The sequence below is a fragment of the Mchenga conophoros genome, linkage group LG22 (genome assembly GCF_057382185.1).
Source record: "Mchenga conophoros isolate Kocher_MC1m ecotype Shallow Benthic linkage group LG22, M_conophoros_male_GT1.1, whole genome shotgun sequence".
NCBI lineage: Eukaryota > Metazoa > Chordata > Actinopteri > Cichliformes > Cichlidae > Mchenga > Mchenga conophoros.
In genome coordinates this window covers 36,182,568-36,199,348 of record NC_140546.1, presented here as the reverse complement: position 1 = coordinate 36,199,348, position 16,781 = coordinate 36,182,568, and the positions used below count along the sequence as shown (strand labels likewise).

Sequence of the window (16,781 nt, the reverse complement as noted above, 5' to 3'; positions counted from 1 at the left end):
ACAGGGTTACAGCTAAATGTTAGCTGCAAGATATATATGTTTGCATCTGCTGATTATTCTAAAGACAATGTGATTAAGTGTTCAATCAGTGAAACTGTGTAAATTGTCTTGGTTGTCATATAGACAGCCTATGTTACTGATTTGCATGCTTATGTGACCTCTGCGTAGTGTCTTCTCTGGTCTGCATTCACAACAAAAAGGCAACAGGTTAGAATGCTTTCATTTATTGTCGTGGGCAGTCAGCGTAAAGACCTCGCAGGAATCCTCCATTATTCTGAGGATTACATTTACACTTGCAGTGTGATCATATAGTGGTAAAATTATATAAACGAAATAGAAGAACCTCAACACAATTAATCTGCATCTTAAATTTCCCAAATGAAAGGAACACAGAAATATATTTCAGACCTGTACATAAAACAATGAGTATTCTCTAAACAGTGTGGCACAGTCACATTCCTGCATTCACAACAAAAAGGTAACCAGTTAGGATGCTTTCATTTATTGTCGTGGGCAGTCAGCGTAAAGACCTAAATGGAAAAGCAACAACAGCGTTAGCTAACTATGCTCCCGTGTTTTTTTCTCTCTCTTCCCAATAAAGAAATCTCACATAAATGTGCATCAATTCAACATAAGGACTGGAGAAATTACCCACAACAAATGATGTTTAAACAACAAAAATAATCGGGTCAGATTGTATTACTGTTACAACCTGCGATATGATTTTTCTTCCCCACGACATTTGCGCATTCCTTACTTTGCAGGAATCCTCCATTATTCTGAGGATTACCCAGAATCCCTTGCCCTTTGTGAATGTTGCAGGGTGACCTTTACAACAGTAAGTGGTGCCAATGTCCCATTTAGCGGGATTTAACTTCAACTCTATTTGACTATGTTACACTTACCTCACACAGTACTCTGCAATGAGAGTACTAACCGGTACCAGAAAGAGAAAGAAAGACTATATGTCTCCCATATTGGCTCCTATTCTTTAAATCCAGAGTAAATTTTAAAATGCTTCTCTCCAAATAGAAGGTCTTGAATAATCAGGCCAAGACCTCAAAGTGGCATATCACCCTAATAGAGCACTTAGTTTGAAATGGAGAGACCATACCTTATTGGAAAAGATAGAGAAAAGTAACCATCACAACACAACTTCACTACAACCTCGAAAGTACCTTGTTCTGACTTTATTAGATAGTGAAGTGAAGCAGGCAGCCAAAGCCATACGGCAAATGGCCACCTGCTCATCCCGGTGAGCTAAGCCACCACTATGAAAATACTATGTTTAACCTAAGTTTTTGCACACACATTTAAACACGTGCATAGAGAAGCTGTCGATTTACCAATCAATCTACGTTTCTTCCTCACCCATGGTCACAAAAGAATAGGCTTTAAATACAAGTGACGGATTAGTTTCCTTGAAAAAAAAATCAAGTTAAGGCGATTCGGTCATCTGACCAGGATGACTCCTGGATCACTTCCAGTTGAGGTGTTTCAGACATGTCTTACCAGGAGGAGTCCCTGCTCATTAGTCCATCAGATGGATGGACCATTTTTCACAAACATATATCTTGAAAATGATTGGATATGTGAAACAAAAATTTTACAGCAATTTAATATGTCCAAACTTTGGACCATAAGATTTTTGTGCAAACCAGAGATGGTCGAGCAGAAGGCCCACAATAATTTGAGACTGAATGACCTGTATGTCAAATAATAAAAACAGACCATTAAAATCTATTTTGCCATACACCTTCCTAAAACTGTGTACAGCCAAGATGCTGTCAAATATCTTGCTCTACTTTTTTGTTATGTGACTGGTTACAGGGTATATCGAGGAAGCCTGCATCATTCCTTGTCCATCTGACTGCAAACTAAGTGAGTGGTCCAACTGGTCTCGCTGTAGCAAATCATGTGGCAGTGGGGTCAAAGTTCGCTCTAAATGGCTCCGAGAAAAACCATACAATGGTGGCAGACCTTGCCCTAAATTGGACCATGTCAACCAGGTGAGAGAGGGCTCACTTAAAGTGTTATATTCTAGCTTTATACCTATTTTTTTGGATAATAACTTAAACAATGCTGTTTTCTGTGGTTTCCTTGTCTTCTTTTACAAATGGATTCCACTTACAGGCTCAAGTAAGTAGGCTGCTGCTTTTTGTAATTATTTCATAAAGTTAGTTTTGGTATTTAGTTTCATTATAATGTATGATTTTCAAACTTAAGCAAAACTGAGTGGAAGGATTTAAATTTCCTCTTTGACATCATGCATCTGTGCCTGTAGGGTAACTGGTGTTTTTATGTGCATCAGGTCTATGAGGTGGTGCCTTGCCTCAGTGACTGTGGGCAGTATGTGTGGGTGGCAGAGCCTTGGAGTGTGTGGAAAGTCAGCAATGTGGACCTGAATGACAACTGTGGTGAAGGTGTTCAAACCCGAAACGTCAAGTAAGATGAACAGATTCATGTGTCAGTGTCTCTGAGCTTTAAACAGGTGATATTCTTCCTTTTGGAGGAAAAACAGAGCTGAGTGTTTGCTTGTGCTGAATTGTTAAAAAGTGATCAAAAATTAAAATAGTAGTGCATGATGTTATAACCAATATATACACTATATTGCCAAAAGTATTCACTGACCCGTCCAAATCATTGAATAGAATAGAAATATCCTTTGTTGTCCCTCTTTGGGGAAATTCAGGTGTTCCATCAGCAAAGTGACAGGCAGATGGAGCATGCAGATTCACACAAAAGTAACGAAAGTAAAAAAAAAGAAGAAAAGAAATAAGAGACTGTGAGAGCAAATTTACAACATCCAAAAAAAAAGATTACCATACAGTTAGTAAAAATAGCATACTCAAATTCAAAGAAATGTGAAAGTGAGTAAGATAATCCTTTTAAAAATATACAAAAAGTGCTATATATTTGTGCTCTAAAATACCTGACAAACTGTTTACAGAAAATGGGAAATGTGTACAAATAACAGCAGGGATGTGAACAACCCTTGTTGGGAACAATCACTGCTCCCAACAACGTTGTTAAGTGATGACGTGACGAATCCTACTTCCGGGCCTAAAGTAGTCTGTGTTTAATATGGCTTTTGTGTTGTTAACATGTTTAATGTTATGTATTTTCTTCTATTTAATCTCAAAAAGCTCCTAAAACAGTCAGTGATCACTGTTGACCTCCCTCGGCTTTTATTACCGCTAATCATTTATTTAAGATCAGTTTTTAAAACCTTAGGATGTAACTACAGCCCAGCCCATGCAGCAGTATATGAATGACTAACCTCGTATTGTGGATGGATTATCTCAGTTGTTCTCCTGGCTGAAGTTTGGTCCTTTTACAGCATCCTGCCATGCGATTACATTTGTTCCTGACCACCGAGAACACTCACGTTAACTTTTATCCAGTGGGAAAAAAAGTTAGCTTGTTTATATTATGCTAACATAGCTGTGTCGCTAGCGGTCACGTAGCACATCATTATATACCAGCTAGCCAAACTTCAGTAACCCTACAAACGTCACTGCTGTTTAGTTTTCTGTCTTCATTTATGTTGGAAGTGATAACAGAGCTGTACGTTTGAATTTGTTTCCAAAACCCCGCAGCCAGGACATGCTATATTGTATTTAGATAGAAGCTAGCGAGCTAACTTCCTGCTAACTTCTAACTCCGTTAAATGTCATAAACTCCGTTTTCATGGATGCCTGGATGTTAAACTCAATTGTTACACCTGGTAGAGCAGAACGCTGATCATTTTATTAAAGATGAAAGACTTTAGACAGTTTTTCAACTCTCAGTAATGCCATAGTGATCGTTTGATATATGGACCTGCAGCGGAGTTTAGGCCCAGACACGGCTAGTGACGTCAGACTTAATGACCGGATTATGTTTGTTGGGAGCAGTGATGCTCATAAAGCTGTAAACATGGTAACATGAGACGGTGTTGTAACATTGTAAACATTGTACATGAAAGTTGTATTCGATCAGATTGTCTGATTATCTTAGCAGCAATGTGATGGCTGAGGGATAAAAGCTTTTCCTAAGTCTGTCTTTATGGATCTTAATCATCTGGCTAAAAGTAGACTTTGAAACAGGTCATGATCAGGGAGTGATGGGTGTTGAGGGATTTTCTTAATGTTCCTGAGTGTGGGAGTTGTGCAGTTCTTTAAATGAGGGGAGTGGACAGCTCACTATCCGCTGGGCGACCCGTATAACCCTGCAGTGGTTTCTCTTCTGTGCTACTGTGCAGCTGGAGAAGGATACCAGGATACTTTCTACTGTGCAGTGATAGTAGGACACAAACAGTTTCTCAGGGATGTTATTCTTTCTGAGAACCCTCAGAAAGTAGAGTCTCTTGTGGGCTTTCTTCACTACCTCAGCGGTGTGCGTTCCCTTGATCGGGTCTGGCCTGATCATTTCACACATAATGTGCTGATGGAATTTAGAAAGCACAGATTTTAAATCCACATGATTAAAATCCCCAGTGGGGACTGGCCTTCATGTCCATTATCAGTGTCTGACCTCACAAATGTGCTTCTTGAAGAGTAGTCAAAAATCCCCATCATATGGAAAGTCTTCCCAGAAGAGTTGAAGCTGTTATAGCTTAGAGGATGGGTCGACATCATGTTAAACCATTTTCATTAAAAAATATATTTTTGGCAATATAGAGTACATCTGGTTTAATATCCAGATATTTAGCTTTACAAAGACTTTACAAAGACCACATGTATTCATGTTTATTAACAGCTTTCTTTCAAGAAGACTGTAAAAATAGGCTCAAATATTCGAGTGTTGTTGAAGGAATGCTGTGAAACTAACTTTTGCTTCAACCTTTTGTGACCAGGTGCATGCTGAACACTATAGACGGGCCCTCTGAACAGGTGGAGGACTATTTGTGTGACCCAGAGGAAATGCTTTTAGGGGCCCGCAAGAGCCACCTGCCCTGCCCGGAAGACTGTGTGTTGTCAGACTGGGGAGCTTGGAGCCCATGTCCACTGGTAAGGATGGAATGAAGTTGCCAGTCTTTTTCTTTCTTTCTAAATCTTACATTGTTTCTGACATGTTGCCTTTATTATATAGTGGATAGTTGAAACCAGAGTTAAAGTAGTGGTTCTGAATTCAGAGATCTAGTGAAGGTAATAGTAATAGAGGAACCCCGCCTGTGTCAACTAAACCCGCTCTTCGTGCTAAAAAGGCACTCTGTGAATAAGTACATATGTTTGTTGATGGGTAAATGTGTCTTGTGGTGTAAAGGCAGTAAGAAAGATAAGTATGCTGCATAAAGGGAATTCTAATTTCCCATATGTGTAAATAGATTGGACCCAGCAACTTCAGAGTTTTAAGACTTCTCAGCCAATCAGATTGTCTCGTATGTCTTTATGGCTATTGTGTAATGAAGTTAAAAACCATTACACTGGATACAGTAGTGATATAGTTTAAAGCCTTCCCCTGCTTTGTAGCATCATTTTCAGATTCTCAGTGAGTTATTTTAACTACCAGATGAAAGTCAACGATTATTGACCCAAATTGTTTATAATCTAACAAGTTACTAGAATTAACTGATGAGACTGGTAATACAAATGTTCCCAAACTTTGCACAAAAATGAAAAAGAAATTTAAATGAAAAATAACTGGATTAACTCTCTTATTTCTAAGTCATCATAGGTGGTAATCTTAACCCTATATTTTGAACAAGGACAAAATTTCACTCATTATTACAGTCCATAATGGGATATATAGTATGTAGCTCCAATTAATTTACCAATAGGAGAGAAGATGAAAATCTGGCAGCCAATGGTGGGAAAAAGTAAAAGCGCAGCACCAACATGAGGAGCTAAACAAGGTGGAAATTAAGATGCTTCTAAACCAGCCGAGACATATGTTCTCACCAGCATGTCCTGGGTTAGAATAGGGTTTGCTTCCAGCTGGACGTGTCCAGCACATCTCACCTAGATGATGCTCAAAAGGTCAGATGCACGAAGGACCTGAATTGGCTCCTTTTGATAAGGAGCATGACCAAGCTCTAACCCAACTTCTATAGGAGAGCCAAGACACCCTTCAGAGGAAGCTAATGTCAACTGTTTGTATTTGTGATCTCATTTTTTAGTCACTACCCAGAGCTTGTGGTCATAGGTGAGGGTAGGAAAATATATTGCCCAGTAAATCAAAAACTTCTCTTTCATACTCAATGCTCATGCTACAGCAGCAGCATTACTGCATATGTTGCACAAATCCATCTGTCAGTCTCCTTCATCATTTTCCCTCTTTAGTGAATAAGACTCTGAGACAAACTGATGTATTTGGGGCAATGATTCAGCCCCACCCCAGGGTAGACACTTTAACTTTTCCCAGATGAAAACAGGATTCAGACTTGGAGTTGCTAATTCTTATCTCAGCCAATTTATACAAATAACTGCATGATGACGCCAACAGAAGCAGCTCACATCTCCACCCAAAAGTCCAAGAAATGCATGATATGATTACAGAATCAATCATTAGCCTGCAACCAAGTGTGTCCTAGTGCCAAATGCACTTATGAAAACTCTCATGCTTATTATAGACAACCTGTGAACAACAAAGAAGTCCAGTTACAGCGGGCCGCTCAGGTTTAGGTCAGGTAGGATGTGTCTGTGAAGGTTCTGAGTCATCCAGGTCGTCGTAGTCTAAGGAGCTTGGAAAGAAAAGCGTCCCGACTTCTTTAAGTTACTTGAAGACGTTTCACCTCTCGTCCGAGAAGCTTCTTCAGTTCTAAGGTCAAATGGTGGAGAGTCCTAGATTTAAACCCAGTGGGAGTTTCCCCCCAAAGAGGGACAAAAGACCCCCTGATGATCCTCTAATCACATGAGCCAAGGTGGGAAAACGGGTGTGGGTCACAATCAGCCCCGGTTTTGGGTGAGCTCATTGTGAAACCTGGCCGCACCTTATCATGTGATTTCGAAATCACATGGTAGGGTGGGGCATGGTTTCACAATGAGCTCATCCTTTAAGTTCAAGCAACTTAAAGAAGTCCAGATGCTTTTCTTTCCGAGCTCCTTAGACGTCAGGTAGGATGTTGCTCCCGATCACACTCCACCAGCCTTCACTGTCATTGCTCACATGAATGCTGAGGTCCCCAAGGACAACAAATCTGGGGGACCTTCCAGCTATCAGCCAGGCACTCCCAGAAGGCTGTGTACTCTGAGCTGATGCTTGGGGCACAGGGAAAAACAACAGTGAGGACCTGTTCTCTTACCCCAAGGTGCATGGAAACATCCAGCTGAGAAAACTACCAGCAAAGAGAAGTATACCTACCCTAGTTCACTACTTCTTACTGAATGCAACTCCAAAGTGGAATAAAGATTAGCCCGTCTCCAGGATACTGCATCCAGAATTAAGCTGTGTGTTGAGCTGAGCCGAAATATATCTAGCTGGTATTGCTCAGTGTCACATATTTGTTTGTATGTTAATTAATTCAATTCACTTTTATTTATATACTGCTAACAACAATCGTGTCAACACACTTTATATAGTGAGACCCTTCATTATTTAAGAGAGAACCGCAATGACCAATCGCCAAGTGCTTACTCTATGTGCAAGCACTTGGCGATTGGTGGGAAGTAAGCGCTCCTTTTCAACAGGAGCTCTCTGTCAGGACCAGACTCATGGAGGGGCAGTAATCTGCAGTGACCAACTGAGGGTCAAGGGAAAAGAAGGGACAAAAGGTGAGGACAGATAGACCGCTAATAACAAACAGGACAAGACAGTTAACAATGTGCAAAAGTGCCATATAAACAAGTCAGGACTGAAAAGAAGAAAGAATGAAAGTCCAACACCAATCTAGACTTAGAGCAACATAACAAAGGGATATTTGTTATGTTGCTCTTATTTACAAACAATCTAAACCTTTTAAAAAAACAACAACAACAGAAAAAAATGAGTCCACAGAAGAGGGACTGGATAGTTAAACCTTGTAGTTCCCATTCTACTTTTGGAAACTCAAGAAACCATAGGTACCATAGGTATGGTAGGAGAATGTGACTGTGGACAGTTGTCTGTCTCTATGCGTACCGCACCTCTTGTGTTAATGTAGCTGGGATAGGATTCACATTTGGAAAAATGTGAATAGATTTTCCTGTGTGCCAGTTAAAATGATCATTTTCTCAGTTCTCTGTTGCCAAAACTTGGATTAACTGTGAAATAAAAACAATATTCTGATTGCCGAGGGTTAGAATTAGAGTTGGGATTATCACTGATAATGACTTTGACTTCTGAAGGTGAATATATGAATTAGGCCTGAACATTCAGGACTTCGTGTGTGAAAAAAACAAGCTTAGCTTCTGTTCTGGTTTTGGACTTTTTCTTGATCGCTTTGGCACAATTGTGACAGCAGAAAAGTAATTCTTACTACTGTTAATACAGTTCTCAAATCAGGAACACATTTCACCAATACAAACTGCTAGTGTTTCAATGCAAGATATGATGCACTTCTCACTTGAATCTCACATCTCATCAAAAGAGTTCAAATTTCAGTCAAATTACTTCTGTCTGTCTATCTCCAACATAGAAAAATCAAAAGCCTTTATGTTCCACACTTTTAATGTGTGCTTATGTAAAACAGTCAGAACCTTTCCCTCTGCTTTTCAGCCATGTAGTGAGAACAGCACCCGGGAGAGGAGTGCTTACCCGCTCCGACAGCCAGGAGAAAAGAAGGAGTGTCCACCGACTGAAGAGACAGAGCCATGCAAACTCAACAGGAACTGCTTTCACTACACCTACAACATCACTGGTCAGCATTAACCTGTTCAGATTTGTTTCCAAAGAAGTTGGGATATTATGTATGTTAATAAAAACAATGAATGCAAATCAATTAAATTCTGTACTTAGAGCAGGGGTCTCAAACTCCAGGCCTCGAGGGCTGGTGTCCTGCAGGTTTTAGATGTGTCCTTGATCAAACACAGCTGATTTAAATGGCCAAATGACTTCCTCAACATGTCTTGAAGTTCTCCAGAGGACTGGTAATGAACTAATCACTTGATCCAGGGTGATATCTAAACCTGTAGGACACCAGCCCTCGAGGCCTGGAGTTCAAGACCCCTGATTTAAAGACACAGCGTAGTGCAGTGTTTAGCACTGCAAATTCAAAGCAAGCACATCCTGGGTTTAAGCTGTTCAGTGCCCTTCTGTTTAAAGTTACCGTTTCACTGTGTGCCTGCGTGAGCTTTTTCCATGTACTGTATGTTTAAATCCTCATAGGTGTCAATGTGAGCATGAATGATTGTCTTTTTGTGTTGGCTTTGCAAAAGACTTGCGATCCTTCACTGAGTGTACATCCAGCATGCACGGATTAATTAAAGGAAGGAAAACTGAATGTCGGTTGTTTAAACTGAAACTTTGGCCCGGTCATTAAAAAGTATTTTATGGGTCAGAAATAAACAACTTGGGGTTAGTGCCCTTCCCAGGCATACAGACTGAAGCAGCCAGAGATTGAACCACCAACCTTCAGACTGTAGATGACCTACTCTCCTACCTCCTGAGCTACAGCCACCCCTGTTATGCTGACCTTTTACTGTGTCTCTTCAGAATGGAGTACCTGTCAGCTCAGTGACAAAGCAGTGTGTGGAAATGGATTCAAAACCCGCATGCTGGACTGTGTGCGTAGTGATGGTAAATCTGTAGACCTCGTCTTCTGCAAAGAGGTGAGATGTTTGGTACTGCTTGCCTTTTAAACCTTTGTAAATGGTTCTGTTTGAGTTCATGGATTACTAATGATATTTCTTTGCAGCTTGGTCTGGAGAGAAAGTGGCAAATGAATGCATCCTGTGTTGTGGAGTGTCCTGTTAATTGCCAGCTGTCTGACTGGTCACCATGGTCTGGCTGTAGTCACACATGTGGACTGGCAGGTAAACAAATCCAGGGAAGAATTGGAATTAACCAGTTACATTTTTCGCAGTAGTGTTTTGCTACTATGTGCTAATGTTTGAGTCCAACAGTCTCTAATCATATATGTTTCCTTTTAAGTTTTCTGTACTTTATCTGCACTGCACTGTGTTATTTTACAGATAGAAACTGTTCACAGCTCAGCTGCTCTAACAGGAATGATGAACACTGGAATAAAAGTGAATGTGGGAATTACAAACCTTTACTTCATGTAGATTGTCCAAATGCTTTACAAATGTTCTCTTAGCTTGGACTTGCTGGTTATAGTGCAGGAGGTTTCCCCACCTGGTGACTCCATTGTCCTACTTCATCACATGACAGTGAGACCTGGAGTGGTTTGGGAGGAACAGCCTGCCTCGAGTGGTTCAGATTACTGGATTTTTGTGCAGTTTGTGACAGAGGAATGTTCATGTGCACATGGCACTAGTACGCCCTGGGTAAATGATTGATTCTGGAAATAGTTTTTTTGAGAGTTTTTGAGAAGCTAAGCATTTAACAGATCAGCATCTAGTAGTTAGTTAGATCAAAAGGCAGGGTAGGATGGTATATCAGTATAGTACCAATTGCCTTCCTAGTGAAGTTAAATAAATCTGTAAATTCCTCAAAAAAGCTGCCTTTGAGTTTGGTCCTGCCCGAGAGTGCTACACTTTGGGTCCTGTCCTTCCTTGCCTCATACAGCGTTACATGACATTACATAGCAAAGGAAGAGGTCTTTATGTTTCGAGTAATTAATGTTATCCTATTCTTTTTTACCCAACCATTAATATTTGAATTTATTCATTTATCTGCTTTTTGGCAGGCAAACTGTGGAGAAGACGGACAGTGATCCAAGCTCCGCAGGGTGATGGGAGGCCATGTCCATCCCAAATGGAACAGTGGAAGCCCTGCCTGGTGAAGCCCTGCTACAGGTGGAGATACAGCGCCTGGTCTGAGTGCAAATCTGAGGTCAATTAGCCTTCCTCTTCTTCTTCAACATATTTACCAGAATAGTGAAACACTGTATTTAATTTTCACTAGTCACTAATTTTACTAGCGTAAAAAATATTATATAAAACCATTAAAGTCATATTAAACCATCCTGACATACTCACCTAGATGAGGAGGGATAGTCCAAAATGAAGGTGTCTCACAAGATGCTGTCATCAGACTTTCCAGAAGACTGACTTTGACCAACATTGTTGTGACGTTTGCCATTTCACTATTTAGTAAACCCTAAAAGACACGCTGTGACTCTCTTCCACAGCATGTCTTTATCCTGTCTTCCTTCTCTCACCATAACCGGTCGCAGCAGATGGCCCCGCCCCTCCCTGAGCCTAGTTCTGTCGGAGGTTTCTTCCTGTTAAAAGGGAGTTTTTCCTTCCCACTGTCGCCACGGTCTACCTTACAATATGAAGCGCCTTGAGGCGACTGTTGTTGTGATTTGGTGCTGTATAAATAAAAGTGAATTGAATTGAAAATTTATACTTAGTATTCATAAGAACTTTATAAATGAAAAATGGGACAATTAACATGACAAATGTCTTGACCAGTGTTGGTCAAGTTACTTAAAAAAAGTAATCAGTAACTAATTACTGATTACTTCCCCAAAAAAGTAATCCCGTTACTTTACTGATTACTTATTTTCAAAAGTAATTAATTACTTAGTTACTTAGTTACTTTTTAAAAACACGATTTACAACCTGAAGAGGTGATAAAGCGATAGATCTTTCAGCCCAATTCTACTTTTTCTGCATAATCCATCATACAAAATGTAATCAAATGGAAAAGTCTCTTTTTTTTTAACTTGTTTTATTAGTTTTAATCTTTTAACTTTATGCATCAAGCAAAAATTTAATTATCTGCAACATTCTCTGACTTGAATAAATTAGTTTAACATTTAAACCAATTTTCTGCACATTCCAGCACATAAAATAAAATATTTTTGTGTTTACACTCAGTCTTTCAAATAGATGCAAGTAAAACACAGCAGAAAATAAATCAAATCAAAGACTCAGCGGTCCTGTTGCTCTATTTTCACCTGTAAAGCAGCAGTGGTGTAGGCGGAGGTTTACCCTGGTGCAGGTGTGCCGCGGTCAGTTGAAGAATCCGCGAGTTTCTCTGTGAGTTTCCCATTACGTCGTAGCTACTCGGTGCTTGCTCGGAAGTTTAGGGGTTTTTTTTCGCTGTAAAAAGAAGTTTTCTTCCCACGCACAGCGGACACTAATGTTTTTGTCACTTTTTATGGAATCAAACTCAAAGTAAGGTCAGTACTTCCACGCTTTAAACGCTGCACGCTCATACTCTCTCCTGCACTCGATATATGATGCACTGTTGATCTGCACACAGCTGTTGTCACGAATGGCGCACTTGCTTATGTCACTGTCGTGAGACATTCTCGCAAAAAAATCACGGTTTTAGTAACGCAGTAACGCAGCGTTCCTACGGGAAAGTAACGGTAATCTAATTACCTTTTTTGCAATAGTAATCCCTTACTTTACTCGTTACTTGAAAAAAGTAATGAGTAACGCGTTACTGCCCATCTCTGGTCTTGACTAATTATTATTATTATTATTATTATTATTATTATTATTATTATTATTATTATTATTATATGCCTCTCCTTTTAAATTGCCATGTTAACCTGAAGGATATCATTATTATTATTATTGTTATTATTGTTATAATAGTTTAATATTTAACTCATTTCAAACAGCAGGTGACCAGTAGTACCAGTACCAGTAGTTTGTTACTATATTTAGAATTAATTTTTAAACTTACCAAGGACTAACACAAATGGTTTAAAATCATTTTAAGGCCTAGTAGCTGAATGTGATTAAAGCTACCAGCAAGCTGACTGTACTACAGAAGTTAAATGTAGATTGAATTGTATCCATATTTAGTAATTCTGTTTGCTTTTCCATTAGGGAGCGAGGTGTGGAGAAGGTCTGAGATTCAGGAATGTGTCGTGCTTTGTGTCAGACGGTTCAGGTCGACAGGATGGTAGTGCGGTGGACGATGAACTGTGTGGAGATCTGGAGCCCTCAGTAGAAGGAAACACACAAATAGTTCTGCAGGAACCCTGTACTGTACCCTGTCCAGGTAGGTTGTTGTTGAATCCACCAGCCTCTTTGTTAATAAAGAGCAGTCACTTGCTGAGGTAACAGTAACTTGTCTGTTACTATTGGACCCAAACCCAAGACTATTCACACAAGTATTACAGTTAATGTGCTTCACTATTAAATACACTGACTAAATTGTTGATATTGAAAGAAATTCTGCTGTGCTGGTTTTAAATATTTCATCATCTGATGGATTCTGACTTTTGTATGTAAATAAGGAGCCTTGCTTACACACAATAGTTAATCACAGAATTCCACAGGGTTCTGTGCTAGGACGTTTTCACATTATACATCACCCCCAGATAATGTCATATCCAGTTAAATTCCTCTGCATAGTTTGGATAGTTTTGACCTTCAGTTCTATCTTGACGTTGTCCTTCAGGATATGACTTTAAATTAGCATATATATAAATACTATAACAGGAAACATTGTCTCAGAATGATGGTAAAAAATGTCCATTTGTTACTTCTTGGGAGGATGACTTCAATTATTTATCAGAATGTTCTAAACGCCTTTATTTGAGCTCTCTTTTCCTGTCAGTTCTAGTGCTGTTACTTAATGCTAATCATTGAATCTTTCTCTGCCATGAGCCGCAGAGTTTAGTGCAAAGTAAGAGATGATATTCAGCTGCAGGTGATTTACCAACATAGATCCCTTGAAGGACTAAAATGAACCAGAAATGCCTGATTGACAAGTTTATTTTTACAGTGGGTAAATGTCTCACTTTTCTAGCATCTGCTCTATAATCTCTGCAATGTGTCATGGTCTGTGTGCGGGCAGGCAGAAAAGAACCCAATCGCAGACTCCAAAACCCAAAGACAAAAGCTGAACTTAAACAGCTTTATTGCTGTGCACAAACTGAACTGAACTGGGAATACAAAAACTAAACTAGTAGGCAGGCAGACGGAACACACAGCGAGGGAGGATGGTGAGCAGACGTTAACGATGCGACACTGACACAGAGAAACACAGGCCTTAAATACACACTGGGATAACAAGGGCATGAGACACAGAAGGAGAGCACAGCTGGGACTAATCAAAGCTGACTAGACAAGGGGAAGCAAAACCAGACACACTACACACAGGACAGAGACTATCAAAGTAAAACAGGAAAAACAACACCAGGTATGCACAGACACGAGCTTGACACAAGACCTCAGACATAGCAACAGGGAGGGAACACACGGGCAGACAGAGGAAGCACAGAACCAAAACATGAAGAACTCAAAGTCTAAACCCAAATACATAATCAGAATAAACCAGAACATAGTATGATAATAATGATAAACACAAAACGCTGGGTCAAATGACCCAGGACCCTGACACAATGCCTCCTCGACACACGATGACTTCCACTATATCAAGCAGGAAAAATGAGACCAGCTGTTTTGATTTCTTTAGTAAATCAGTTTGCAAACTTGATTTAAAGATTCTCCTGGAAGGAACCCCCAGAAATAGGTATAAATATTTAATAACCACTGTATAGTGCCTTTCTAAACATTATGGATGGCTACCATAATGCTCATTTTAAAGAATGTATAATGTGTAAGATTTGTGTGCCATTTCATTCACGTTTTATTTTCCTTTAACTAGCTTAATATTACATTTTAACAGCACATGATATAATCTCCCAAAGCCATGAATAGGCTGTGGATATGCACTTATCACTTAAAATTTAACACTTAAAACTTTAATTATGGATTCTTAATTATGGACACTGTGTTTATCACTAACTTAGTTTTTACATCATACAGTGATGTTGCATTTTGGTTTGCTGATTAACTGATTTCTGTTCTGTAGGAGAGTGCTACTTGACAGACTGGACTGTTTGGAGTTCATGCCAGCTAAGCTGCATAAATGGAGCTGACCTGGGCTTCGGTTCAGTCCAAGTTCGATCCAGAGCCGTGGTGGCCCAGGATCCAGAGAACCTGCTGCAGTGTCCAGAACAAGAGCTTGAAGCACGACCGTGTACAGGTCACAATAGTCCCGGTCAAAGGATGTTTTTTAATGTGAACTGCAATTAATTCAGACATTTAAGCACTGATATAGTTTTGCCCCTTTTCCTGTTTTTTTTCTTACACTAAGAAATGTAAGTGTAAGCTACACAAAAAATAAAAGTGGTGAAAAGGACCGACAATATTCATATAATTTATATAATTTAATTTTAAATTAAAAAAACTTTTTTTTAAAACAAAAACATCTGATTATATCCTTTCTGTAGACGGTGAATGTTTTGATTACAAGTGGAAATCTGGACCGTGGAGAGGCTCGTCTCGGCACGTCTGGTGTGAGCGTTCAGATGGTCTCAATGTCACAGGTAATAAGAACGTGTTTACTGAGTGAACAAATGAACTAAATGAGCTACAGTCTGCCTGTCAGTTCTTTTTTCTTTTCCCAATTCAGTGCCTGTTCTTTAAAACCCTCGATTTACTGAATGCTCAAATTGCCATTGTAGACCAGTTTACAGCCTGATCTCAGACAGAGCAGATGTAAATGTGAGTGTGTGCATGAGTTGCCGCAATAAATCTTTGACATGGGGATTTGCTCTGTGATTAGCAGGGTGACAATGTGCATAAGCTTTCCTAAAACAGTCTTCCCCACAAGCATTACTGGAAAGAGAATTTGAGATCCAGATAACAGATGTGTTTCAATCCCCAGCAGTGCCACGGTGATGATTGAAGCCTGCTGTCCATCACCATCAGCACTTTGCATCCACTTCTTTTCCAAATAGCCAATTCATTCATATTTTTGTATACATGAAGAAATATCAGTAGATCTGATGCTCCAGATGCTGTGCTGGCCCTTGCATCTGTGATTGGCACAATGCACATTGTTATTCCCTTTTCATAGATTTTTGCTTGTAAGCAGTGGCATTCCTTTCATGAATATTAATATTGATTTCTCCTCCAGAGCCCACAACCTAATAAATATTCAGTAGCCTTGCTGGATCCCCATGCTTTTGCAGACTTGCATTTTTTCTGTCAGTGTCAGTTGCACACTGTCTACATAATTCCCATTACTTTATTCTAAGCATCATTAGACCATTGCTGACAGCTGTGTCCGCAAGCCTCCCCAGGCACTGCCTTTGAACCCACTGGACTACACCCCTCCCCTGCAGCTGAGCCGCAAAGCCACATTCCATTGGCACACAGCCCCATTACCCAACTCATGGCCTACTCACGGGCATTTTAACATAACATTCAGGGGTGGCTGTAGCTCAGGTGGTAGAGCAGGCTACCTATTAAATGGGAACCAGATGAGGATTGGTGGTTCAATCCTCATCTGCTCCAGTCTGTATGCCAAATATCCTTAGGCAAGATACTCACCCCAAGACGCTCTCGGTGCATCCATCAGAATATGACTGTGTGTGAATGTAAGATAGAAGCCCTTACATAGAAAGACCACTGAGAAAAGTGCTTGTGTGAATGGGTGAATAAGGCAAGTTGTGCAAAATGTTTTGAGTGCTCAGTGTAGAAAAGTACTATGTAAGAATCAGTCCATTCAATGGCTGCTGTTTTGTCTATCTGGGGTGCACCTGCCTGCCTCCCAGTTGGTACCCCATATACTGTACCTCCTTTCATCTGACCACACACTTCCCGCTGCATATGCTCTGCCCAGGTGTCACTGTGGATGATAACATATACAGATAGGTGGCAGCCTGTGTAGTGTGCAGACACAGCACCTGCTGGAAAGTGGCCGAAGCGCCAGCAAGCTGAAAGGAAGGATGACCAGTTGGTACAACCCATACGGAGTGGAAAAGGCCGTTTTCTCCT

General features: G+C 40.1%; 1 protein-coding gene across 1 annotated transcript in view; it reads left to right on the top strand.

The window, feature by feature from the left end:
- thsd7aa (thrombospondin, type I, domain containing 7Aa) overlaps positions 1-16,781 on the top strand; it is a 158,012-nt gene that overhangs the window by 117,645 nt on the left and 23,586 nt on the right. Inside the window, exons 14-24 of the mRNA XM_085263407.1 lie at positions 1,831-2,009; positions 2,134-2,139; positions 2,312-2,445; positions 4,838-4,991; positions 8,617-8,758; positions 9,553-9,668; positions 9,755-9,872; positions 10,709-10,854; positions 12,813-12,987; positions 14,809-14,982; positions 15,230-15,325. Of these exons, the coding sequence (XP_085119533.1) occupies positions 1,831-2,009; positions 2,134-2,139; positions 2,312-2,445; positions 4,838-4,991; positions 8,617-8,758; positions 9,553-9,668; positions 9,755-9,872; positions 10,709-10,854; positions 12,813-12,987; positions 14,809-14,982; positions 15,230-15,325 (1,440 nt within the window). The remainder of the gene's footprint in view (positions 1-1,830; positions 2,010-2,133; positions 2,140-2,311; positions 2,446-4,837; positions 4,992-8,616; positions 8,759-9,552; positions 9,669-9,754; positions 9,873-10,708; positions 10,855-12,812; positions 12,988-14,808; positions 14,983-15,229; positions 15,326-16,781) is intronic.